Genomic DNA, 27,949 nt, shown 5'->3' on the forward strand with positions numbered 1-27,949 from the left:
CGGCGGACACATCACCGGCTCGCCCGAGGCCTTGGCTTCGCTCAGAAGCAACCCTGACTAAATCGCCACACCGACTGACCGAGTTGCAGGAGCATTTAACGCAAAGGTGGCCTGACACCTTTATCCTGACACGCCCCCCCCCCGGCAGAGCCGACGTGACCGCCGTCACTCCACCGCTCCACTGACCAGTCTGACAGAAGGACAGCGCCGCCTGCGCCACTCCGACTGCGGTGCCACTCGACAGAGTGAGTCTGACAGACAGTCAGGCCTTGCCAAAGGCGCCACGGCGAACTCCGCTCCGCCCGACCCCAGGGCTCGGACTCGGGCTAAGACCCAGAAGACGGCGAACTCCGCTCCGCCCGACCCCAGGGCTCGGACTCGGGCTAAGACCCGGAAGACGGCGAACTCCGCTCCGCCTGACCCCAGGGCTCGGACTCGGGCTAAGACCCGGAAGACGGCGAACTCCGCTCCGCCCGACCCCAGGGCTCGGACTTGGGCTAAGACCCGGAAGACGGCGAACTCCGCTCCGCCCGACCCCAGGGCTCGGACTCGGGCTAAGACCCGGAAGACGGCGAACTCCGCTCCGCCCGACCCCAGGGCTCGGACTCGGGCTAAGACCCGGAAGACGGCGAACTCCGCTCCGCCTGACCCCAGGGCTCGGACTCGGGCTAAGACCCGGAAGACGGCGAACTCCGCCCCGCCCGACCCCAAGGCTTGGACTCGGGCTAAGACCAGGAAGACGGCGAACTCCGCTCCACCCGACCCCAGGGCTCAGACTCGGGCTAAAACCCGGAAGACGACGAAACTCCGCCTCGCCCGACCCCAGGGCTCGGACTCCGCCCTGGCCTCGGCCGAACGACCTCCGCCTCGCCCGACCCCATGGCTCGGACTCGGCCTCGGCAACAGAAGACAGACTCAACCTCGGCTTCGGAGGAGCCCCCACGTCACCCTACCTAGGGCACAGACCCGCCACGTCAACAGGAAGCGCCATCATCGTCCTACCCCGAATCGACTCGGGTCACGGAGAACAAGACCGGCGTCCCATCCGGCCAGCTCCGCCGGATGGGCAATGATGGCGCTCCACAAGCTCTGTGACGACGGCGGCCCCCAGCTCTCTTACGGAAGCAGGGCGACGTCAGCAAGGACTCGACCGCTCCAACAGCTGTCCCTCCGCCAGGTTCCGTCGCACCTCCGACAGCCACGACATCACGCCAGCAAGGTGCCAAGACCTCTCCGGCTGCCACATTGGCATGTACCTAGGGCGCTAGCTCTCTCTCTGCTAGACACGTAGCACTCTGCTACACCCCCCATTGTACACCTGGATCCTCTCCTTACGACTATAAAAGGGAGGACCAGGGCCTTCTTAGAGAAGGTTGGCCGCGCGGGACCGAGGACGGGACAGGCGCTCTCTTGGGGCCGCTCGCTTCCCTCACCCGCGTGGACGCTTGTAACCCCCCTACTACAAGCGCACCCGACCTGGGCGCGGGACGAACACGAAGGCCGCGGGACTTCCACCTCTCTCACGCTCGACTCCGGCCACCTCGCCTCTCCCCCCTTCGCGCTCGCCCACGCGCTCGACCCATCTGGGCTGGGGCACGCAGCACACTCACTCGTCGGCTTTGGGACCCCCCTGTCTCGAAACGCCGACAGTTGGCGCGCCAGGTAGGGGCCTGCTGCGTGCTGACGAACAGCTCCCCGTCAAGCTCCAGATGGGCAGTCTCCAGCAACCTCTCCGGCCCGGGGCGGTGCTTCGTTTCGGGACTCTTGAGTTCATGTCCTTCGACGGCAGCTACGACATGATACCTCTTCCACCGCCGCACGACAACGACAATGGCGGCCGACAACCCGCTCGCCGGCGGCGGAATCGACGACATCTTCCCCGCGTGGTGGAAGAGCAACATTCGAGCTCGCTCCGTTCTCTCCCCTGCCAACGGAGGAGGAGGCGGGGCCATCAAGGCCAAGCGGGAGGCTGCGCTTCGTTGGCCGTCGAGCGAATCGGCGCCCCCGACGCCCCGACGGAAGGCACGCCGGACGTCGACCTCGCATTCAAGACGAAGGCAAGCGCCGTCCCCCCGCGACACGCTGACCCCGAGCAAGAAGACGACGCCGGCGCGCTCGCGGAAAGCCTGCAGGACGTCGCCCTCGTACCTGAGATGACGGTGCAACCAGTCCCCGATGTGACTACGTCGCTCCTCGTCGACCAAAAGGTACCGACTAACTCCCATCTTACGTCATTTCGACTCGGCCTCAACCCGCCAAACGACCTCGCTTTGGCGGGCGCTCTCATTGAGGCGAGTGCAACCCCACTGGGGTTTCGTATACGGTCGCCTTGGGACCGGCTGACGGACGTCTCGACCTACGGGCCCTCTGGGTCCGAGGAAGATGACGACCCCAGCGTCTGTTGGGATTTCTCCGGACTTGGCAACCCCAGTGCCATGCGGGACTTCATGACCGCATGTGACTACTGCCTATCCGACTGTTCCGACGGAAGCCGCAGCCTTGGCGACGAGAGCTGCGGCCCAAGCCGCGAATGTTTCCACATCGAGCTAGGGGATCCCTCCGAAGGCAACCATCTCGGCATGCCGGAGGACGGTGATCTTCCTAGGCCGGTGCCTCGCGCCGACATCCCATGGGAGCTAGTTGTGGTCCCCGCTCCGGCGGGGGGTTACGACCCACAACTCGAGCAAGTCCGCGAGGCGCAGGTCAGGCTCAACGAGGGAACAGGAGCGCTTGAGCCGATCCGTCCGGACGTCGGGCAGGTATGGGCGGGCCAACCCCTGGCCGGAGAAATACGTCACCTGCCCCAAGGTCTCCAGCACCGCGTCGCCAACGATGTCAGGGTCAGGCCGCCGCCCGCATCCAGCGGGGTTGGTCAGAACCTGGCAGCCGCAGCGATGCTCCTTCGCGCGATGCCGGAGCCATCAACCACCGAGGGTCGGCGAATCCAGGGAGAGATCAAGAATCTCCTGGAAGGCGCTGCGGCCCGACGGGCCGAGAGCACTGCCTCCCGGAGGCAAGGATATCCCTCGGAACCTCATGCCGCGGCTTCCCGATTCATGCGGGAAGCCTCGGTCTACACCGGGCGCACGCGCAACACCGCGCCTGCGGCCCCGGGCCACCTCGACAACGAGCACCATCGACGCGACCGTCGGGCCCACCTCAACGAAAGGGTGCGCCGAGGCTACCACCCCAGGCGTGGGGGGCGCTACGACAGCGGGGAGGATCGGAGTCCCTCGCCCGAACCACCCGGTCCGCAGGCCTTCAGTCGGGCCATCCGACGGGCGCCATTCCCGACCCGGTTCCGACTCCCGACTACTATCACGAAGTACTCGGGGGAAACGAGACCGGAACTGTGGCTCGCGGACTACCGCCTTGCCTGCCAACTGGGTGGGACGGACGACGACAACCTCATCATCCGTAACCTCCCCCTGTTCCTCTCCGACACTGCTCGCGCCTGGTTGGAGCACCTGCCTCCGGGGCAGATCTCCAACTGGGACGACTTGGTCCAAGCCTTCGCTGGCAATTTCCAGGGCACATACGTGCGCCCCGGGAATTCCTGGGACCTTCGAAGCTGCCGGCAACAGCCGGGGGAGTCGCTCCGGGACTACATCCGGCGATTCTCGAAGCAGCGCACCGAGCTGCCCAACATCACCGACTCGGATGTCATCGGCGCGTTCCTCACCGGCACCACTTGCCGCGACCTGGTGAGCAAGCTGGGTCGCAAGACCCCCACCAGGGCGAGCGAGCTGATGGACATCGCCACCAAGTTCGCCTCTGGCCAGGAGGCGGTCGAGGCTATCTTCCAAAAGGACAAGCAGCCCCAGGGCCGCCCATCGGAAGAGGCTCCCGAGGCGTCTGCTCCGCGCGGCGCCAAGAAGAAAGGCAAGAAGAAGTCGCAATCGAAACGCGACGCCGCTGACGCGGACCTTGTCGCCACCGCCGAGTACAAGAACCCTCGGAAGCCCCCCGGAGGTGCAAACCTCTTCGACAAGATGCTCAAGGAGCCGTGCCCCTACCATCAGGGGCCCGTCAAGCACACCCTCGAGGAGTGCGTTATGCTTCGGCGTCACTTCCACAGGGCCGGGCCACCCGCCGAGGGTGGCAGGGCCCGCGACGACGACAAGAACGAAGATCACCAAGCAGGAGAGTTCCCCGAGGTCCGCGACTGCTTCATGATCTATGGAGGGCATGCGGCGAATGCCTCGGCTCGGCATCGCAAGCAAGAGCGCCGGGAGGTCTGCTCGGTGAAGGTGGCGGCGCCAGTCTACCTAGACTGGTCCGACAAGCCCATCACCTTCGACCAGGCCGACCACCCCGACCATGTGCCGAGCCCGGGGAAATACCCGCTCGTCGTCGACCCCGTTGTCGGCAATGTTAGGCTCACCAAGGTCCTGATGGATGGGGGCAGCTGCCTCAACATCATCTACGCCGAGACCCTCAAGCTCCTGCGCGTCGATCTGTCCTCCGTCCGAGCAGGCGCTGCGCCCTTCCACGGGATCATCCCTGGGAAGCGCGTCCAGCCCCTCGGGTGACTCGACCTCCCCGTCTGCTTCGGGACGCCCTCCAACTTCCGAAGGGAGACCCTGACGTTCGAGGTGGTCGGGTTCCGAGGAACCTACCACGCCGTACTAGGGAGGCCATGCTACACGAAGTTCATGGCCGTCCCCAACTACACCTACCTGAAGCTCAAGATGCCGGGCCCCAACGGGGTCATCACCGTCGGCCCCACGTACAAACACGCGTTCGAATGCGACGTGGAGTGTGTGGAGTACGCCGAGGCCCTCGCCGAGTCCGAGGCCCTCATCGCCGACCTGGAGAACCTCTCCAAGGAGGTGCCAGACGTGAAGCGCCATGCCGGCAACTTCGAGCCAGCAGAGACGGTTAAGGTCGTCCCTCTTGACCCCAGTGGCGACACCACCAAGCAGATCCGGATCGGTTCCGGGCTCGACCCCAAATAGGAAGCAGTGCTCGTCGACTTTCTCCGCGCAAACGCCGACGTCCTTGCGCGGAGTCCCTCGGACATGCCCGGCATACCGAGGGATGTCGCCAAACACTCGCTGGATATCTGGGCCGGAGCCCGATCCGTCAGACAGCCTCTGCGCCTCGGTCATCAAGGAAGGGTCGGCCTCGCCTTGGCAGAGCCCGACCCTCCCTCGGGGGCTAAAAAGGGGGAACCCCTCTGCGTCAAGATCGGGCATACTTCTCCGTGTCAAAAATTTTCAATAAAAAAGGGGCCTCTTGCGTCCTCCCGGCTACGTTCTCCCGGCTATGTCAGAAGCAGGGTCTCGAGGAGCGAACGCGGGTACATGTAAATGGCAAGGCCGACTGAGCCGAGGAGCTCCTGTGCCTCCGGGTTAGGGATACCTCACTCATCACCTGCCACGAAGAATGGCCCGACTCGAGAAGCCACCCTATTATTGACAAGCCAGGACGAACATGCAGATGGAAAGAAAGGAGAGTATGACTCCATGCAAGAAAGACAAAGTGTTCAGGCCTCAGCAGCCGCGGTGAGACGCACATCCAACAAGAAACTGTTCAAACAAGAATTAGGCGCCGCCTTGGGAAGGAGCCGCGCCCTCAGCTCCATCCCCGCCGTCGGTGGGGTCCATCTCGGCCTCCGGTAACGTCGCAGGGGGAAGGATCTCCGCCTCAAAGGTGGTCGCCAGCACCGCTCTCGGACCCGCGGCGACCGCGTCGAGCCGTTGGACCTCCGCTAGGGCAGCATCGTCTTTGTCAGGAAGACAGTACCCCTCACTAACCCGCTCCAGGTCCACAACGTAGTGGGAAGCAAGCACGGCGAAGGCCCGCCTGACGCCGTGGTGTAGCGCTTCGCGGACTCTGCCGCGCGCGTGATCACCCAAGGCTCGAAGGCGGCTCTGAGGGGAGCTTCCTGAAGGGACGTCGCCGGAGCCGAGGACACGATAAAAGTCCGAGACGGCCTCGGACATGGCCGCAAGGTCCGCATCCCTCTGCTCGGCAGCTCCGGCAAGCGCCTCAGCAAGCGCCTTGGCGGACTCGTCAAGGGCGGACTCAAGCTCTGCAAGCAACCAGGAGAAATACCTCAAGCACAAGCAAAGGAAACGGACAAGAAAGAGAACCAGGGAGGACCAAGACGTACCTCCGGCTCGGGCACGATGCTCCGAGGCCGCGACCTGGGCCGCGGCTAAGTCAGCCGCAAGGGTCTCGGCACGGCTTTCGGCCTCGGCAGCCCGGCCCTGAGATCGGTCCCGTTCCTCGACGACCTGGGCGAGCTCCGATCGCTGCCGTTGCGCCTCCGCACGCGCTGCAGCCGCCTCGGCTCTCAGGTCGGCGCAGAGCAGCTGGAGGTCCGCCACCTTGGCATCCTGCTGAGAAAGGCGCGCGGTAGCCCCGGCGAGCGAGGACCTCAGGGATCGCAGCGAGCCCCAGACATCAACCTCGCGGCGGATGAACGACGACTTGGCGGCGCTCCGGTCCGACAGATCCTGGGGAAAGGAAACAGGGCGTCACGACGAGTGTCTCGCCCACAGAAGGAAAAAAGGTATGCCCAAAACCACTACCTGGAGGATTTTGGGGACATCTCTGCAGAAAACCTCCAGCGACGACCGGAGCGACCCCACCGTTGCCTCTGCGCACTCACGGAGCTCACCCCAGGACTGGTCCTCCTGCTCATCATCGAGAACGAAGACGGGGTCCGAGGCCTCGCGGGTCCGGAATCGGAGCAACGGGCGCCGGGCCTCGGGGCTCCGCCGCACAGCGATGAGGCTGCCGCCCGGCTGGACGGATTGCGCGTCCACGCCCACCTCTTCTGAAGTCTTGGGCGCCGACGCATCAGCCATCCCGACGCTGGCGGCAACTGGACGCCCTTCGACAGGGACGGCGGCAACCTCGGCGGTGGCAGGCGCCGGCATGACCGGCACGACAGGCGAACTCAGGGCCGCGTGGGCGTCAGCCGCCTCCTCAACCACGATAGCCGCCTCGGCTGAAGAGCCGGCCTCGGAAGCCCGCTCCTCAGAGATTGGCGACGCCCGAGCCCCCGGTGGTGAAGTACCCCGCGAAAGGGTCGGTGGAATGGCGCTGGCCACACAGTTCGGCGCCGTCTTGAGGGCCTTCCGGGGTGCCAGGTCGGTCTGGCCATGACTTCGCTTGCTGGATATAAAAAAAAGAGAGGAGGAAAGAAAGATCACGACCGAGACATATGAATGGGAAGCCAAGACGAAGACATTCCGAAATACTCACCCACTTCGGGCCATGATCCACCGCGCCTGGGGGGAGCCTTCTTGGATCCCGGCTCCCGAAACAGCCGCCGAGGTCCGCTTCGCCGGCACCTTCGGCACCACCCTTGCTTAGGGCGCCCGGGAAGCGGATTCCCCGGGCACGGCCGCGACGACTTGAAGGTCACCCCCATGCGCCACCGACACGAGCGGCGGCCCCTGGGGAACAGACGCCTTGGCCTGGACCACCGGAGCTGCCTCAGCTCCTCCGGTTGAGGGGTCAGGTGACCTCTCGGTTCGCCCCCGTGCCTCGGGTCGGGAGCCCGACGCCCCGACTTCGGGGGCTGACGGAGTCGGCCCGCTCAGGGGCTGGCTCGACGGCTCCTGGCCACACCCCAAGCTGGGGCTGAGGCCGAGACGGGCGGCCATGTCATCCTCTTCATCATCATCATCGTCATCATCGTCGTCGGGCGTCTCCGGCGACGGCTCCCTCGGGAGTCCGTCCCTCTCCTGCTGGCGACGGCGCTTCTCCAAGGCGTCCCGAGCCCGCCTCCGCTCGCGGGCCCGGGCCTTCTCCGCGTCCTTCTTTTTCTTCTTCTCCTCCGCGGCGACCCGCCGCGCTGCACGGTCCACCGCGTCCTCCGGGACCCGTGGCTGGGAGGGTTTGTGCCACCCCACATCCTAAAAGGAGGGGAGAAAGGAACCCGATCATAAGGACCCAGAGCGACCCGATATACGAAGAAGGAAGGAGCGAACACTCACCAAAGTCACACACCCCTGGTCGGGGCGCATCCGAAGCTGGGAGTATGCGTGGGGGTCCGGCTTCCCCATCGCAGCCGACACCCGCCATTGGAGGGCGTTGAAGGGGAGAGGATCAGGGGACATTCGTGAGCCCTCCCAGTCAGCTTCCGGGGTCATCTCCCAGAGCGGCAGCCGCCGCTCCGCCAATGGAAGCACCCTCCGACGGTGGATAGCGGCGATCACTCCCGCAGCGGTAAGTCCCCCCTCCCTCAACTCCTTCAGGGCCTGGAGAAGGGGTTCGAGATTCTTCTGCCTCTCGTGCGGGGTCCCGTGGCGCCAGGCGTCGGTGGCAGCCGTAACTACTCGCTGGGAAAACGGTGGGAGCAACTCACCGTCATTCCAGAGGTAGAACCACTGGCGCTGCCACCCCTTGTTCGAAGACGCAAGAATGGCAGGAATGTACTGCAGCGCCCGCGACTGCCTCAACAAGAGAATGCAGCCGCCGGCCCGCACCGCTGCACGGATCTTCCTCTCCCCCGTCGACAAGGCGAAAGGCTCGGCGAGGAAGAGATGAGTCCACAAATCCCAATGAGGAGCGATCCCCAAGTATCCTTCGCATACCGCTACGAAGATAGCGGCCTGCGAGATGGAGTTGGGGGAGAGGTTGTGCAACTCCACCCCGTAGTGGAATAGGATGGCCCGCATAAAGCGGCCCGTCGGCACACCAAATCCCCGCTCATGGAAGGAGACGAAGCTCACGACATACCCCGGCGGTGGGGACGAAGCGGCTCCGCCCACGGGAGGAATCCACTCTCGCCGCTGCTTGTCGGTGAGGGGGCGGAGTAAACCTTCGCCGACCAGCTCCTCCAGATCACTCGCCGTCACCGTGGAGAAGGGCCACGGATCGCGCGGGGGGATTATGGTCACTCGATCCGCCATCACCAAAATGGAGAAGATGGCGGCGCGGGGGGCAGGGAGAGCGGTTTCTCTCTTCTCCGACTAAAGTTTCCCGGGTTGCGAAAACCTAAAGGGAAAAGAAGGGAGCAGAGCGAAGAACCGTCACCGGACCCCCTCTCAAGTATATGAAGGCCAGGGCGAAACCGTTTCCAGCACACCGCCTGGACCGGACGCGGGATTCAAAAAGCGCGAAGCGGTACAGCCGTTCCTCAAACGGCTCGCGTACGCGTATTGGCCACCCCGCCAACCACTCGCCCCGTCGCATTAACTCCGCGGCGGGACACGCGGCGCCTCTGGCGGGAGAAGCGCGCGACGCTTCGCCTTCGCCGTAATAACCGCGTCAAAAAGAGGTACGCCACGTCGTTCGATTTCGTATCCTTTTCCTCTTTCCTCTTTCTCTATCTCTTGCAACAGGGACCGGGAAAGGGGGATACCCCGAAAAGGATCCTTTTCCGCGAAGGAACCGGGCTCCGAGCCCCCCCTACTGATCAGGGGTTCGAAGACTGGCCCTCCGAAGGGTTCAACAGTCGCCTCAGATCGCGTGGGCCCGACACCCACTACTGGTCAGGGGTTCGAAGGCCAGCCCCCCGAAGGGTTCCATGGCCGCCTCAGGCTACTCGGGCTCCGCGCCCATTACTGATCAGGGGTTCGAAGGCTGGCCCCCGAAGGGTTCACAGTCGCCTCAGACACCGAGCGAGGGATGACCAGGGGTACGTTCGATACATAACCGAGGCTCGGGCTGCGCTCCCGAGGTACCCTAGGACATTTCCGAGACCAGCGGGAACGATCTTGTAACGGAATCCCATCGGAGGGAGGCATCGAGCCCTCGGACCCCGTCGCCAGGGGACCGGGTCCGGCAAATCACCCGCAGGTACTTTTGGGCGTGCCTCTGGGCCCCTAGCCGACCCCCAACGAACGGGGCACGGACGCCCACTCGGATCACCCGCTTGCAGCTCACCGGAGACACCATGTTCGGTGCCCATCGAGGGTAGCATGGCGCACTCCCCCCCTCCTCCTTGCGGAAAGGCGACATAGGGGCGTATGTAAAAAGTCGAGTCTGTCCCTGATCGTCCTCTCGCCCTGTGCAGAGGCTCGGGGGCTGCTCTCGCAAAAACCGGCTCCGGCCAAACCGTTGACAGCGTCAACATACCAGCCCGAGAGCTTGGGCCCCGACCGTGCACCCGGGCTACGACCAGTTCGCATGAGGGAACGACCAGACCAGCCGAAGCATTACGCAAGGTATTAAGACCTCGAAGGAGTGTAACCACTCCTCCGAGGCCTCGGGGGCTACACCCGGCGGGTGCGCTCGCGCGCACCCACCGGAACAAAATGCAACCGAGAAAGGCTGGTCCCCTTGCAAAAAAGTGCGACGAAAGCCTCCAAGCGAGTGCTAACACTCCCTTCGAGGCTCGGGGGCTACTGTCGGGGACCATAATTTTGGGTACCCTCAAGACGCCTAATTCTCAGCTGGTAACCCCCATCAGCATAAAGCTGCAAAGGCCTGATGGGTACGATTAAGTCAGGGATCAGTCCACACGAGTGACTCGATCACGCTTCACCCGAGCCTAGCCTTGGCCAAGGGCAGCCGACCTCGAGAGACTTCCGTCTCGCCCGAGGCCCCCCTTTTTACGGCGGACACATCACCGGCTCGCCCGAGGCCTTGGCTTCGCTCAGAAGCAACCCTGACTAAATCGCCACACCGACTGACCGAGTTGCAGGAGCATTTAACGCAAAGGTGGCCTGACACCTTTATCCTGACATGCGCCCCCCCCCCCCGGTAGAGCCGACGTGACCGCCGTCACTCCACCGCTCCACTGACCAGTCTGACAGAAGGACAGCGCCGCCTGCGCCACTCCGACTGCGGTGCCACTCGACAGAGTGAGTCTGACAGACAGTCAGGCCTTGCCAAAGGCGCCACGGCGAACTCCGCTCCGCCCGACCCCAGGGCTCGGACTCGGGCTAAGACCCGGAAGACGGCGAACTCCGCTCCGCCCGACCCCAGGGCTCGGACTCGGGCTAAGACCCGGAAGACGGCGAACTCCGCTCCGCCCGACCCCAGGGCTCGGACTCGGGCTAAGACCCGGAAGACGGCGAACTCCGCTCCGCCCGACCCCAGGGCTCGGACTCGGGCTAAGACCCGGAAGACGGCGAACTCCGCTCCGCCCGACCCCAGGGCTCAGACTCGGGCTAAGACCCGGAAGACGGCGAACTCCGCTCCGCCCGACCCAGGGCTCGGACTCGGGCTAAGACCCGGAAGACGGCGAACTCCGCTCCGCCCGACCCCAGGGCTCGGACTCGGGCTAAGACCCGGAAGACGGCGAACTCCGCTCCGCCCGACCCCAGGGCTCGGACTCGGGCTAAGACCCGGAAGACGGCGAACTCCGCTCCGCCCGACCCCAGGGCTCGGACTCGGGCTAAGACCCGGAAGACGGCGAACTCCGCCCCGCCCGACCCCAGGGCTCGGACTCGGGCTAAGACCAGGAAGACGGCGAACTCCGCTCCACCCGACCCCAGGGCTCGGACTCGGGCTAAGACCCGGAAGACGGCGAACTCCGCTCCGCCCGACCCCAGGGCTCGGACTCGGGCTAAGACCCGGAAGACGGCGAACTCCGCTCCGCCCGACCCCAGGGCTCGGACTCGGGCTAAGACCCGGAAGACGGCGAACTCCGCTCCGCCCGACCCCAGGGCTCGGACTCGGGCTAAGACCCGGAAGACGGCGAACTCCGCTCCGCCCGACCCCAGGGCTCGGACTCGGGCTAAGACCCGGAAGACGGCGAACTCCGCTCCGCCCGACCCCAGGGCTCAGACTCGGGCTAAGACCCGGAAGACGGCGAACTCCGCTCCGCCCGACCCAGGGCTCGGACTCGGGCTAAGACCCGGAAGACGGCGAACTCCGCTCCGCCCGACCCCAGGGCTCGGACTCGGGCTAAGACCCGGAAGACGGCGAACTCCGCTCCGCCCGACCCCAGGGCTCGGACTCGGGCTAAGACCCGGAAGACGGCGAACTCCGCTCCGCCCGACCCCAGGGCTCGGACTCGGGCTAAGACCCGGAAGACGGCGAACTCCGCCCCGCCCGACCCCAGGGCTCGGACTCGGGCTAAGACCAGGAAGACGGCGAACTCCGCTCCACCCGACCCCAGGGCTCGGACTCGGGCTAAAACCCGGAAGACGACGAAACTCCGCCTCGCCCGACCCCAGGGCTCGGACTCCGCCCTGGCCTCGGCCGAACGACCTCCGCCTCGCCTGACCCCATGGCTCGGACTCGGCCTCGGCAACAGAAGACAGACTCAACCTCGGCTTCAGAGGAGCCCCCACGTCACCCTGCCTAGGGCACAGACCCGCCACGTCAACAGGAAGCGCCATCATCGTCCTACCCCGAATCGACTCGGGTCACGGAGAACAAGACCGGCGTCCCATCCGGCCAGCTCCGCCGGATGGGCAATGATGGCGCTCCACAAGCTCTGTGACGACGGCGGCCCCCAGCTCTCTTACGGAAGCAGGGCGACGTCAGCAAGGACTCGACCGCTCCAACAGCTGTCCCTCCGCCAGGTTCCGTCGCACCTCCGACAGCCACGACATCACGCCAGCAAGGTGCCAAGACCTCTCCGGCTGCCACATTGGCATGTACCTAGGGCGCTAGCTCTCTCTCCGCTAGACACGTAGCACTCTGCTACACCCCCCCATTGTACACCTGGATCCTCTCCTTACGACTATAAAAGGGAGGACCAGGGCCTTCTTAGAGAAGGTTGGCCGCGCGGGACCGAGGACGGGACAGGCGCTCTCTTGGGGCCGCTCGCTTCCCTCACCCGCGTGGACGCTTGTAACCCCCCTACTACAAGCGCACCCGACCTGGGCGCGGGACGAACACGAAGGCCGCGGGACTTCCACCTCTCTCACGCTCGACTCCGGCCACCTCGCCTCTCCCCCCTTCGCGCTCGCCCACGCGCTCGACCCATCTGGGCTGGGGCACGCAGCACACTCACTCGTCGGCTTTGGGACCCCCCTGTCTCGAAACGCCGACAAATGGGCAGGTAGAGCGTGCCAACGACATGATTCTGCAGGGACTCAAGTCGAGGATCTACAACGACCTCAACAAGTTCGACAGGCGATGGGTGAAGGAACTCCCCTCGGTGGTCTGGAGTCTGAGGACGATGCCAAGCCGAGCCACGGGCTTCACGCCGTTCTTTCTAGTCTATGGGGCCGAGGCTATCTTGCCCATAGACTTAGAATACGGCTCCCCGAGGACAAGGACATACGACGACCAAAGCAACCAGATCAGCCGAGAAGACTCACTGGACCAGCTGGAAGAGGCTCGGGACATGGCCTTACTACACTCGGCACGGTATCAGCAGTCTCTGCGACGCTACCACGCCCGAGGGGTTCGGTCCCGAGACCTCCAGGTGGGGGACTTGGTGCTTCGGCTACGACAAGACGCCCGAGGGCGCCACAAGCTCACACCTCCCTGGGAAGGGTCGTTCATCATCACCAAGATTTTGAAGCCCTGCACATACAAGCTGGCCAACAATCAAGGCGAGGTCTACAGCAACGCTTGAAACATCCGACCGCTACGTCGCTTTTACCCTTAAGATGTTTTCAAGTCGTTCATATACCTCGTTCTCTTTACATACGCAAAAAGAGTCTAACCATCAAGGAAGGGTCAGCCTTGCCTCGGCAAAGCCCGACCCTCCCTCGGGGGCTAGAAGGGGGGAACCCCCTCTGCGTCAAAATTTTCCTCGGAAAAAGTCTTTCTGCCGGAACGTCTTTCGCGCTTTTCGACTACTTCGATAGTGGGATCCTGAAAACGATGGAGTACACGTAAGCAGCAAGGCCGACCGAGCCGAGGGACTCCTACGCCTCTGGGATACGGATACCTCACTCATCACCTTCTGCGATAAGTAACTCACGCTCGTATAAGTGATTCTGCTGACCGAACAAGTCTTAAACGCTCGAAAGCTGTTCTGCCGAAACGATTTTTCGCGCCTTCTCGACTATATCGATGACAGAATCCTGCGGACGAGTAAGAGCACACGTAAGCGGCAAGGCCGACCGAGCCGAGGGACTCCTACGCCTCCGGGATACGGATACCTCACTCATCACCTTCCGTGAAAAGTAACTCTCGCTCGGATAAACGATTCTGCTACCGACGAACAAGTCCTGATACTCGAAACAAGGGGAAAAGAAACGCAACTTTACAACACGACGATGATATGTTTGGGCCTCGACGGCCGCAAAAAACATACACACACTACAAACAAACTGATCTTGCAGGTTCAGACATCAATAGGGGGAAGCAGCACCCTCGGTGTCGACTCCACCCTCGGCGGAATCCGACCCAGCCTCGGACAAGCAACACGGTCGGAGGATCTCCACCTCGAAGGAAGATGTCAGCACCACGCCTGGGCCATCGCCGCTAGGGTCTCCTCTAGGAACCCGGCCCAAGCAGGCGGCTTGATCAGCCGCTCCGTAGCCTCAGCCAGCTGTCCCCCGAGGACATCAGCCCGGCTCATGGCCTCGGCAGCCCGACTCCGGCATCGGTCCCGCCAGTGGACGACCTGGCCAAGTTCCAGCCGCCGCTGCTACACCTCTTCGGCCTGGGAAGTCACCTGCTCCTGGGCTGACGAAGTTTCTTCTCGAGCCAACTCCGCCTCTGTCCATGCTGACACCGCTGCCTCCGGCTCTGGCTCATCGCAGAGCAGCCGAGGTTTCCTTTAACTAAACAAGAGAAGCCTTGGGTGGCAAGGCCGACCGAGCCGAGGGACTCCTACGCCTCCGGGATACGGATACCTCACTCGTCACCTTCCGCACAGGACAACTCATGCTTGGTTAAGCGGTCTAGCTAGCCGACAGGCGAGTCCTGGTGCTCGAAATAAGGAAGAAACATGGTATTGCACCCAAAATACCTAGATGTTTAGGCCCCTACAGCCAAAATTAACAGACACCGACACTCAAGGTGCCATTACAAACGGAACTCCGGTTCCACTCCCATGGGTATGAACAACCTCCACATCGGAGGGCCTGCGGGACAACAAGCTCCAGGTGGCTCGCCGACGACCTCTGCAGCAGCAGCAATGGTCCCAGGGCGAACGCTACCGCTGGAAGGCTCTCGTTCGCGTCCCCTCGCGGGGGACGAGAACCAGACATTAAAGCCAAAGAGACGGAGGCCTGGAGTGCAGATGGCGTCGCGATCTCGTCGGCAGGGAAGCTTTCTCCAGCTGCCACCACCTCAGCACCGACGGCGGCGTCCACCTGCCCACCAACACCGCACCAGCGAGCGCCGGCCGCCCCAAAGCGCACCGACAGGTCCTCACTCCCGTCCTCGCCACGATAACGAGAATGGGGCCGTCCCAGAACACGAGTACCGCCCTCGCGGCGTACGACGTGTTGTGAGACCCCCCGGTGCGGCTGGCCACCGTCGCCCGGACAGAGGACGAAATGCTGCACCCTGGCTGGGCAGCAGCAGTTCGCCTTCTCCGGCATGGCTGGAGGACGCCTCCTCCGCAGAGCTAGAGGATGGTTTCCACCCCCAGAAGCTGAAGGAAGAAGCGGGACGCTAGCCCACGCGAAGGCAGGCCCCGGCTCGCCTCGCCCTCCTCCCCAGCAAGGATGATGAAGATCCTTGAAGCTGAGGGCGGGGCAGAGGCCGCAGCCCGGCTTGCTTCTCCCCACCATCGAACTGGTGGTCACCGTCTTGGGTGACCATTGGTGAGGGGATGCAGTCGGGCTGCCTGATGAAAATCCTTGAAGCCGAGCGATGGCTGAAAGGTGCCAACCTCCACGAGGTTGCGCTCCTCCCACAATGGGACGAAAGCAACGCGGGCGCTCCCCATCCAGGGGCTCGGAAGGCAGAAGGACGCAATGCATGAGGAGAGACAGAAGGCATGGCTACCATTCGGGGGGTCGATCCCTTTTAAAGGCGACTCTCCCCGCTCGCGTCCTCAGGCGTTGCGGACTAAGTCTTCACCAACGCGCTCCAGGGTCCTCCCCCTATGACACGGGGGCTGGGTCCCACTCGACATGCAAGCTGGCCTAGGACATAAGCAGCCAGACCGCCGCGTGCGGGGCGTGTAACCGCCCAGCGGTTAAAAGTACTCCTCCATCTTCGCCTAAGCCAGTGGGTGAAAGGGCGGACCGCCATGCAGGCGGCATGCAACTGCACCAAGGGGATGCACCCTTTCGACTTCGACGCATCCAGCGTGGCGGCCCAGGCCCACACGACATGTAACTGGCGCGACAGTTACTACGTGCAAAAAACTGCACCGCCACTTACGCCAATGTCGCGCCTCCTCGACTGTAGAACCGGTGCCGCGACTTGAGGCAACCCTGCGCACGGCCCAGCAGTGCCAACCAAGCGCATCGGTCACGGGTCAGTTAGCCGCGGGAGAAGGCGCGATGGTCGATATGGCCAAAAGTGGGTCGGCAGTAATGGCGGCAGCAGACGGACGGAAGCAGCAGTCAAATCATCTGCAGGCTCACGTTCCCTCCTGGAGCAGCAGGGGAGCCCCCTTCCACGACGTGAAGACGACGCGCCCGTGTTCCGTTCCTCGAACGGCCCGCGCAACGGCTGCCCCGCGAACCACTCGTCCCGTCGCATTAACTCCGCGGCAGGGCAGGCGACACCTCTGGCAGGCGAAGCGGGCGACGCTTCACCTCCGCCATGATGACCGCGTCAAAAAAGGTGCGCCACGTCGTTCAATTTCGTATCCTTTTCCTCTTCCCCTTTCTCCCTCTTGCTACAGGGACCGGGAAAGGGGATACTCCTAAAGGGATCCTTCCCCGCGAAGGAAGCGGGCCCCGAGCCCTCCTACTGATCAGGGGTTCGAAGGCTGGCCCCTCGGAAGGGTTCGACAGCCGCCTCAGAGCACTCGGGCTCCGCGCCCACTACTAGTCAGAGGTTCGAAGGCTGGCCCCTCGGAAGGGTTCGACAGCCGCCTCAGGCCACTCGGGCTCCGCGCTCACTACTGATCAGGGGTTCGAAGGCTGGCCCCCCGAAGGGTTCGACAGCCGCCTCAGAACACGCAGAGCGAGGGATGACTCTGGGTACGTCCGATACATGGCCGAGGCTCGGGCTACGCTCCCGAGGTACTCTAGGACATTTCCGAGACCAGCAGGAGCGATTCTGTAACGGAATCCCATCAGAGGGAGGCATCGAGCCCTCGGACCCTATCAAACGGGACCGGGTCCGGCAAATCACCTGCAGGTACTTTTAGAGCGCGCCTCTGGGCCACTAGCCGACCCTTATCGAACGGGGCACGAGCGTCCACTCGGATCACCCGTTAGCAACTCACTGGAGACACCATGTTCGGCGCTCTCCGAGGGCAACATGGCGCTTTCCCCCCTCCTCCTTGTGGAAAGGCGACGAAGGGGCGTATGATAAAAGCCGAGTCAGTCCTTGACCGTCCTCTCGCTCTATGCGGAGGCTCGGGGGCTGCTCTCGCAAACCCGGCTCCGGCCAAACCGTTGACAGCGTCAACATACCAGCCCGAGAACTTGGAACCTGACCATGCCCCCAGACTACGATCAGATCGCATGAGGGAACAACCAGACCGATTGAGGCATCACGAAAGGCACTAAGACCTCGGAGGAGTCAAACCACTCCTCCGAGGCCTCGGGGGCTACACCCGGCGGGTGCGCTCGCGCGCACCCACCAGAACAGAATGTAATCGAGAAAGGCCGGTCCCCTTGCAAAAAAGTGCGATAAAGCCTCCAAGCGAATACCAACACTCCCTTTGAGGCTCAGGGGCTACTGTCGGGGACCATAATTAGGGGTACCCCCAAGACTCCTAAACTCGGCTGGTAACCACCATCAGCACAAGCTGCAAAGGCCTGAAGGGCGCAATACAGGGCAAGGCTCCGTCCACTCAAGGGACACGATCTCGCCTCGCCCGAACCCAGCCTCGGGCAGGAACAGTAGACCCAGGTGGATTCACGCCTCGCCCGAAGGCCTCCTCAAGCAACGGGCGCACCTTCGACTCGCCCGAGGCCCAGCTCGGGCAGGCTTCGCGGAGAAGCAACCTTGGCTAGATCGCCTCGCCAACCGACCGTATCGCAGGAGCATTCAATGCAAGGATCGTCTGACACCTTATCCTGACGCGCGTTCCTCAGTCGACAGGGCCGAAGTGACCGCAGTCATTTCGCCCCTCCACTGACTGACCTGACAGGAAAACAGCGCCGCCTGCCCTGCTCCGACTGCTGTGCCACCCGCTAGGGTGAGGCTGTCAGCAGCCGAGTCCAGCCTCAGGCGCCATAGGAAGCTCCGCCTCGCCCGACCCTAGGGCTCGGACTCAACCTCGACCTCGAAAGACGGTCTCTGCCTCGCCCGACCCCAGGGCTCGGACTCAGCCTCGACCTTGGAAGACGGTCTCCGCCTCGCCCGACCCCAGGGCTCGGACTCAGCCTCGACCTCGGACGATGGACTCCGCCTCGCCCGACCCTAGGGCTCGGACTCAACCTCGACCTCGGAAGACGGTCTCCGCCTCGCCCGACCCCAGGGCTCGGTCTCAGCCTCGACCTCGGAGGAGTCACCGCCTCGCCCGACCTTGGGCTCGAACCGACCATGTTACAGGGGGGCCCATCATTACCCTACCCCTAGCTAGCTCAGGCTACGGGGAACAAGACCGGCGTCCCATCTGGCTCACCCCGGTAAACAGGTAATGATGGCACCCCGCGTGCTCCCATGACGACGGTGGTTCTCAGCCCCTTACGAAAGCAAGGAGACATCAGCAAGGACCCGACGGCCCCGACAGCTGTGCTTCTACAGGGCTCAAGCGCTCCTCCGACGGCCACGACATCACATGAACAGGTCACCAACACCTCTCCGACAGCCACGTCGGCATATACATAGGGCTCTGGCTCCTCTCTGCTAGACACGTTAGCACATTGCTACACTCCCCATTGTACACCTGGACCCTCTCCTTACATCTATAAAAGGAAGGTCCAATGCCCTCGTACGAAAGGTGGCCGCGCGGGAGGACGGGCCGACGAACAGGCTCTCTCTCTCTCCCTCGCGAACGCTTGTAACCCCTACTGCAAGCGCATCCGCTTTGGGCGCAGGATAACACGAGCCGCGGCTTTTTCCCCTTGTGTTCCATCTCGCGTCGACCCATCTGGGCTGGGACACGCAGCGACAATTTACTCGTCGGTCCAGGGACCCCCGGGGTCGAAACGCCGACAATAATTCAACAACTCTGCTTTGATCCAGACCGATTCATCACCACGTTGACCTGCACCACTCAACACCCTCAATTCCTCATCGTCACGTCTCCACTCATTCACCGTATCAGCCACCTCTACCCCTCGACTCACCAATCTCTTCGCATTGGTGATCAATTTGTTCCTCTAAATGCTGAATGGCTGAAGTAAACCTTGAGTTGCTCAGCGTTTCTTCCTTGCAAAATTTTAAAAACGACGAGTGATTGAAGTAAATTTTAAATGACTAAAGTAAATCTTAAATAATATAAATAAATCTTCAATGACTGAAGTAAACCTTGAATTCTTGAATATTTGTTGTTGTGCGAAGCAGACGGTGGGCGGATTAGCACCGTTTCATGCGTACGGGCCGTTTCAACTCCTGATTGGTTGGTTCCTCCTGATCGGCTGGTGTGGTTGGTTCCCCCTGATCGTAGTAATTCTGTTATCGTAGTAATTTATGTTATCGTACTAATTCTGTTATCGTACTAATTTATTTTGGTTGTTTTTTTCGCAATTCTGTTATCGTAGTAATTTATGTTATAGTCAGTAAGAATTGTATAAACAAGTGGCCACAGACATGTTTTGCATCCAATGAAGACACTCATCATTTTTTTATTAGCATGTGTTTTTTTTTTTTGCAAACCATTACTAACTAAGGTGGTAGTATTAGTAATATCTTATAGTATCAATAATTTATAAACCAGTCAGTAATAACTATACAAGGCAATGAAGTTTTTTTTAGACAAATGTTGCATTTGATGGAAGGTAGTAAATATTTTTTTTTATTTTTGATAACGTTGTGCTTTGCAGTAATAAAAATGCATAATGTGGTAGTTTCAATAATATCTGCATAACTCAATGAGACGCAGACACTTTTTTGTATTTTTATTAAGGTGTAGCTTTAGGAATATTTGTTAGGGGGTGCTTGATACACTGAAGCTAATAGTTAGTTGCTAAAATTAGTTGAGATATTCAATCACTCTATCTAATAGTTCAGCTATTAGCTATTTTTGTTAAATTAGTTAATACTCTCTCCGTTTCTTTTTAGTTGTCGCTGGATAGTTCAATTTTGCACTATCCAGCGACAACTAAAACGAGACGGAGGGAGTATTTATTAGCTAGCTAATTTTACTAACAATTTTTATTCAATTAGTTCTATTACATTCAAACACTCCCTTAGTCTCAATAATTTGTCGATCATTCAGTAATTAGCTACTATGTATGACAGTTATGGTTTGATGTGCTACTGTGTTGTGTCAGTTATTGTTCGGTGTGGTGCAACCATGATATGAAACACAAGAAGCATGTGCTGCACCTTTTTTAGGAACGATTTGCTTTTTAAGTAACGTCTATCTAGTTTTTTGTAAAAACATAAAGAAAACAGGTATTGATCTAGTGAGGACATCGCGTATGACTCCCGTCATACGGCACTCGTCCTCTTGTGAGCAGAGGTGGACGAGGATCTGATAACCGATGGTCACCTTGTCGTAGAACAGAAAATGTGGCTCTTTATTATTTACAGAAATAGAAAATGACTCAGGGTTGGTTCTCTAGTTGTACACATTTTGCTACTTGGCTGCACTCAAGCTAAGTAACGGCAATTGATAGGTGCTATCATTCAGGGGCGGACCCAGGCCCATGGCCGCCTGGGCCATGGCCCGGGGCGCAGGCCCAATTTTTTTAGAAGATCCTAGGCGGCTGGGCCACAGCCCACAGCAGAGCGCCGAGTCGCCGAGCGCGTGCGCGAACCCTAGTCCGCTACCGCGTCGCAGTCCACCGAGCGCCGAACGCGTCCATGCCCCAGTCCGCCGCTGCGCCGCGCCCCGCGCGGTCGCGCCCCCGGCCACCGCGCCAAACTCTCGCCCAGCGCCCCAGCCCAGTCCACCGACTCCGAGCGTCGAGCCGGCGCCGCCCAGTCCGCCGCGCGCGCCTGGTGACTGGGTCTGGGCACGACTCCGCCGCGCCCCAGGCCCCAGCCCAGTCCCTGCAGCCTACATACTGTAGGTATGTAGCTCCTCGGCCCTTGCCCGGCTTCGTTTTCTTCGCTCCAGACCCGGACTACTCGTGCCTTGTACTAACCGTGCTTCTCGCTGTTTGTGTGCAAGGAACAGCCGACGAGTTAAAATTTTAGTTCCGTGTGTGTGATTGTGATCTCGGGTTCACCTCAGAGTGTAAGGCAGTTGAGATGCATTGCCTGTCTTGATCCAAGAAATTCTTTTGCCAATTTTGATGGAGATAAGTTAACTGAGCTTGCTAAATTGTATGATGCAGACTTCTCTACATATGATTGCATAGTTTTGAAAGACCAACTTGAGATATTCATTATTGATATGAGAGCTGATCCAGATATTCTAAGTTATAATGACCTAGGCGATCTTGCTGTGAGAATGGTTCAGAGTGACAGGCATGTTGTTTTTCCATTTGTATATCGTCTCATTGAGTTAGCTTTGATTTTACCAGTGGCAACAACATCTGTGGAGAGAGCTTTCTCATCTATGAATATCATTAAAATTGAGTTGCGGAATAAGACAGAAGACGAATGGCTTAACCATCGTATGGTGTGTTATATTGAGAGGGATATATTTACAAGCATTGATGATGCAAATATATTGAATTATTTTCAAGGCATGAGAACCCGCAGGGTAAATCTACCTCGTACTAGTGGTATGTACCAATTACTAATATTATTAAATTTATTCAACATTACCTTTCAAGTCACGTTCTTAATATGATTTCCCTTCAAGGTTCTGGAGCAAGAAGCACTGATGTTGATGTTGACATGATACATTTGAAAGGAGCTACATCATAACTTGTATGTCATCTTTAATATCTATGACAACATTGTTTCGCCGTACAATTTTTTATATGCTACTATATTATAGTTTATGGTCGCTTCGGACCGGGTCTTTCTGGGTCCGCCACTAAATCATACAAAGCTATACCTGCTATTACACTACCCGAACTCTCTCGTATGCAGTAGTAGTACACCAGAATGGTAAGACCCAATGGAAAAAAAAGAAGCAAAATAATAAGAAATAGTTGCAGCACTTATTGAGGTCGGTAATAGTTGCTCTGGTGCGGAGGGTAAGCCCCAGTGGCATTGTACGGCGCCTGTGGACAAGGCACAGATTGCTGCGGCTGGGGGGCATTGTAGTATGGGTATGGCCCGCGCCATCCAGGATATGCCGGCTGACCGCAGTCATGGCCAGGAGGCGGCTGGTACTGCCCGGGGTGTTGTGCACCATACGTCGGCTGTTGCGGTGTCGCCCCATAGGATGGGGGGTATGGCTGCGAGTATGCAGGTCTTGCCTCCGGTTGAGAATATCCATGCCTCGAGTCTACCCCTGGTGGAGAGGCATAGGGAGCCTGGGCATGCGGCGGTGGCGGTGATGGGCTGCTCTCGTCAGGTGGCACAGAAGCAGCATTCCTCTGCATAGAGGAGCGGCTGGACGACGAGAATCTGAAGCCGGGTAGCTTCCTCTGCACATCTTCCATCATTTCACGGCACTGAATGTTTCGGGTCATTATGAAGTCGCTGCACTGCTGTTTTATTTTGCCAATTGCTTCCTGTGCAGAGGGAGGGGGGGTCATCCCAATATCAGTAGCCCATTCGAGACGAGACATCTGCATTCCTATGTTCGACGCAAATATTTAAAAAAAAATTGAAAATGCAATCGCACCTGTAAAGTCACATAAAAGTTTAGGCCCTCGTTGATGTTCTTTTTAAACTCCTGGTATTTCACAACAGCAGCAGCGATTTGCTTGTAACATCTCTCACGGGCAGCTGAAGGAAAAAGGAGATTAACAAATCAAAACTACACATTAGCACCCGAATATGATAACAGATCCATGTTAACGATAATCACAGGTTACACCTCCGTTCAAAATTATAGACCATTTTTTTTTGTCCTAAGCCAAACTTCTCTAAGTTCAATTTAAGTTTACAAGAAAATACATCGATATTTACAACAACAAACTGGGTTTCATCAAGTTCTTCATGAAATATGTCTTGACGGTGCATTTATTTGAACTTGTAAATGTTAGTAATTTTTCAAAAATAAAATTAGTCAAAGTTAGAGATGTTTGACTTAGGAGAAAGCTGAAGTGACCTCTAATTTGGAACAGAGGGAGTAGAGATTAAGCAGAGCAATAGCAATTTGAAGTTACTCAAGAAAATGGCGGACATTCAAGAAAAGGTATGCATCAACTAGCTTGCTAGGGCTATCTCCAGCAGTCTTACTCATTATATCTCATATTTCAAACTCCACTCTGTAAACAGTGCAAAACAGTGCTTTGCAGGGCCATATGCACGATCTGCTGGCCACAACCTAAGTAAGCTTATGAACAACTAAGGCAGACAAATTGCTGAGATTTGGACAAAAATGCCCACAAATCAATAATTGCCCAACCAGCCAGCGTGATGTAGAGAACCACTGCTGTATTTGCTGGGCTCAATAACGGAAAGAACGCTACCAGAATAACATACTGCTTGATAGCTACCATCCATAAGGCTCGTGAAGTACAAAAGTGGAAAGTGCAAAAGGCTACATCACATGGATATTTAAAACAGATAATTTGCTCAAAAATTAGCACATATACCCTTGAAGAAAATGACTGTAAAACCTTGTTACCATGAGGATAATTAGAATACCTAAAGAGCATGTTGTAACTTTTGGACTCGATGTATAAAGCAAGTTACAAAAGCAAATGTAAAGGCATCTATCACAACTGTGACAGAAAAAAATCCATAAAGGTTACCTTTGTAATCCTCTAGGTTGAATACAGCAGCAAATTGCTCGTTTTGTGCCTGTGCAAGGATCCAGTATCTAAGTGTTAGACACAAGACGAAGGTACATGGCAAAATATAGGGCATTGGGCTCTTATAAACACTTCTCCTGCTGTTTCTTCTTTTTCTCAACACTGTCTCAATTGCAAAACAACGACACTGCTACTCAGTTTTAATACACTTTGTTGTTGATAGAACTTTACGCAAATTTAACACAGAGAGGTATGCCTGCTTACCTGTATTTGTAGCAACAATTGTTCCTGTGCCACAATGTTATCAGCAATATCAGCACATATAGGATCATACTTAGCAATCTCCTTCTTGAAAAGATCATCATGTGATCCCACGCCAACCATCAACTTAGGCAATATATCATCCTGGCCAAAATGGATCTTCTCAATGCACTAAGATACTATAGTATATGACCACATCATCAGTTATTTATCACTAATTTCTAAGTAATGAAAGACGACAAATGAATTTCAGCTAGTTTAATGGCTAACAAACTTGAAAAGCAATCCATCAGGACCACCATAAAATATTGTCAAGTGGGTTTTTTCTTGAACAATCGTCAAGTGTAATTTGGAAGGGGCAACGCAAAACAGAACACAGACACTCACAGTCATAGGAGCCCATGATGAATTAGTACTAATACAGCACTCCAAGAAGTCAAGAACATTAAAACTTGGAACTTTAAGCATGATCGCTAAGAAGGTAAAACAGACCCATAGCTACTGTTCAGTGCTAGCACCAGACGAATGTATTCTACATGTAAGACCAAGAAAAATCTTGTGCAAAAAGACCTATAGTGAAAGATACAGGAACAATAGTTGCACCTTTCTTTTCATTTCTTTGAGCATGTCTTCAAGACCTGCCCTTTGTGCGCCAAGAGACTCCAGTTGTCTCTGTTGACAAATAAAAGCAAGTTTTGCCAAGTTAAAAAAGAAGTTTTACTGCATGTTCTACTAGCTATAGAAACTACTGTACATTACCAAGCTTTGTTTCAGGGCTCCAACAATGGCATCTTCATTTCCATCCAAGGACATGATAGGCCTGGAAATACTTGGAAGTGCAGACTCTATCTGCAACAGACAACAGGTACATGTAACTATCTAGATATGAAGAATAAAATGATGATCACAGAAGAGAGGTACGGTTCATTGGGAAGCAAATAAAGATAAGTAATCCACTCATATGTTAAATCCTAATTATACTTCTAGTTTCATGTTATATACTAATGTTGAACTCTCACCGGCCTTTTGTCAAGGATAGACATCAATGAATAGTTCTCCTTCACGCCTCGTTCAATCAGAGAATCACTATCAGCAGCTCTCTTCAAATTAGAAGCAAACAGATTCAATCTATCCTGAATATTCTTTGTTAGGGTGCTTGATTGAGGTCTAGTCCAACGACTCCCAAATTGTGTACGAAATTGAGCGTCTTCATTCGCCTCCTTCTGTAGAAGCTCTTCAGTCTGGACAAGTAGTTCCTGATTGACCCTGCTCAAATCCCTAAGTTGCTGCAACTCAGATTCTAAGCCAGCAGGGCCACCGCTTATCTGCACAGCCTCTACGTCTTCCTTCAGATCCATGGGCAAGGTTATATTTCCTTCCAATGAAAGAATAGAATCTGGTAAGTCCATTTCCTTCAGCCTGACTCTAGTGATCTCACTAGCTTGCTGCAATTTCTCAGCCTGGGTCCGGATACTATTATCTACCATCTCTGTGTACTTAGAAAGTGCTTTCATGCTGCCATCAGGCACAAGTGATGAAAAAAGCCTTTCCTTGCTGGCATCTAAAACTTCAGCCAAAGAGGTAGGTTTTACAAGGGACGCTGCAGGGAGGGCACCCAAGGAACCAGCAGCTGGAACCCGCATCAAGTAAACACGATCATTCTCCTTCATAGCCCTTTCCAAGTTGGTTTTCATGTTACTTTCCAGCTTGTTGACGGAATCCAGAAGTTGGGCAGCAACTCCCTTCGTAGTCTTCTTAGCATCTGCCAAGGCACTCATACCAATCTTTAAACGTGCAATTTCCTCAGCAATTTCTTCTTTCTCATGAAGATCCAGTGAATACCTGTAGCAAGCATCGGCGTAGAATTGAGCAGCTTTAAGCTGGACATGGGACACCCATGTCTTATCAAAGTGCTGACTTAGAGGAGATGCACTGAGAGCTGTGTATGCTTCTTCATAGAGTATGCCAACCTAAAAAATGTGAACATGCAATGACCAAGAATTAGGCCCTGTTTGGAAGCAACTAGTTTTTAAAAATCCAGTTTCTATCTCTAGTTTCTAGAAACTGGTTTATGAAAAAAAAACAGTTAATGGTGTTTGGAACCACCTCGGTTTTTATAAACTGGCTTTAGCTAGGGGAGGCTAGCCTTTTGGTTTTAAGAAACTAGGAATCCAGTTTCTATAAATTGGGACATAAGTTAGTATGTTTGGAACCGCCTCAGTTTTCAAAAACTAGTTTCTTAAAAACTGGATGCTTCCAAATATGCCCTTAGTTAGATAGCACATTGACACCAACGTTTTGCACAAGAAAGAACTGCATCGTGAATAAGGATGTGGTGCATTAATTGTAGCTAAAAATGAACAGTGTGACTCATATACAATTAAGTCGCCATATATAACTAAATCAAATCAACAGTAGGAAATAATCTCACAACTGGATACACACATGAACTTGCTTGCTGAGTCCGTCTCCTAATACAATTCAATCAAACAAGTTAGCCACCCCATAGGCCTATAGGATTATTCTTGAAGGTTTATCTTGATGTTAGATAAAATGACTTCCCTAGCTTAGGGTTTGGCATATAATTAGTTGTTAGTTATAAGTCCTCAACACTACAACATCGTGAATTCACTTCTGGCTGGTAAACATATTGTCAATGCTTAAACAACTTAAGAAACATTCAGAGCTTTCATTCATTCTATAGCAATCTAAACTAAGCTCGCATGACGCAAAACCTGAACAGGAAGTAATGGCGCACCTGCCGCGCCACCTTGGAGCACAGCGCGGGTGGCTTCCCTCCACCTATAACCTTCTCGAAGAAGCATTCTTGCGCCTGCGCGAGCATGAGTTTCTCCAGCATGCCGGCGCACTCGGGCGTGATGTCCACGGTGGTGGTCCCCGCAGCGACAGCCTTCGCCGCGGCCCCGCTCTCCCTGAGCCACGCGAACGCCCCCGCCGCACTCTGGAAGGCGCCGCACGCGATCCTGATCCCGACGTCAGTCGAGCGGTCCGCGGCGAGCGCGATCTGGGAGTAGACGGCGCCGAGGTTAAAGAGCACGGATGCCTTCTCGAGGTGGATGGAGGCGAGGGCGCACTTCTTGTTCCCCTTGAATGCGTCGTGCCAGGTGAAGGTGAGGGAGTGGACGTGGGCGCGATCGGGGGAGATGGGGAAGCGGGGCTCCACGAGTGCCAGAGCCCGCGCGTAGGCGAGGAGCGCGTCGCGGCGCTGCTCGAGGGAGGACGGGTCCGGGAGGGAGGGCTTCTCGACAGCAGCGCGGAGGTCGCACACCACGCTAAGGTCGTCGTCGGCCGCAGCGGCCTCGCGTTCCGAGTAGGTGGAGGCGATGTAGAGGCGCAGCGGGCGGTAGAGGTCAGTGGTGATCGTTTTCTTCTCGTTGATCGCGAGCATCACGTTCGAGGACCCCGCCGCCGACGCCATCGGAGGCGGACGCGGTGGCTGGAGGCGAGGCGGACGCGGTGGCTGGAGGCGAGGCGGAAGGGAAGGGGGAAATTTGGGGGAGTCGGGACCTGGGAGTTGTCGTCCTGGAAAGGTCACTAGCGGTAGCGGAAGGAAACTGTGGAAGAGGATGCTTCGCCGCGTCGGGGACGCTAGGTGCCATGAGATCACCGGCTGGCTGACTTGGGCGGGCGGCGTGGGCGCGTGCCGTGGATCGAGTCGGACGGAACGGGGTCGTCAGTTTTGACCCCTGCAACTCTGCCATTTGGGAGCTATAAAATCAGAGTAAATTATGAGGGCTATAATCTTTTTTTATTCAAAATTAAATAAAAATAAAATTTCTGTCTCTTCAATCTCCTCGGTTTTTATGGCTCCTAAACTAGCCTTTGGGACT

The 27,949-nt window shown here is 57.4% G+C and overlaps 1 protein-coding gene across 1 annotated transcript; it reads right to left on the minus strand.

The window, feature by feature from the left end:
* Positions 1–21,896: 21,896 nt before the first annotated feature.
* On the minus strand, positions 21,897–27,645 carry LOC100286189 (ALG2-interacting protein X). Its single transcript, NM_001159077.1, is given in 8 exon segments — positions 21,897–22,646; positions 22,760–22,863; positions 23,838–23,886; positions 24,102–24,242; positions 24,702–24,770; positions 24,858–24,947; positions 25,118–26,068; positions 26,857–27,645. Coding segments are annotated over 8 exon segments (2,604 nt in total). The 5' UTR covers positions 27,538–27,645; the 3' UTR covers positions 21,897–22,127.
* Between the last annotated feature and the right edge of the window lie 304 nt (positions 27,646–27,949).

This window comes from Zea mays, chromosome 5 (genome assembly GCF_902167145.1).
Source record: "Zea mays cultivar B73 chromosome 5, Zm-B73-REFERENCE-NAM-5.0, whole genome shotgun sequence".
Classification (NCBI taxonomy): domain Eukaryota; kingdom Viridiplantae; phylum Streptophyta; class Magnoliopsida; order Poales; family Poaceae; genus Zea; species Zea mays.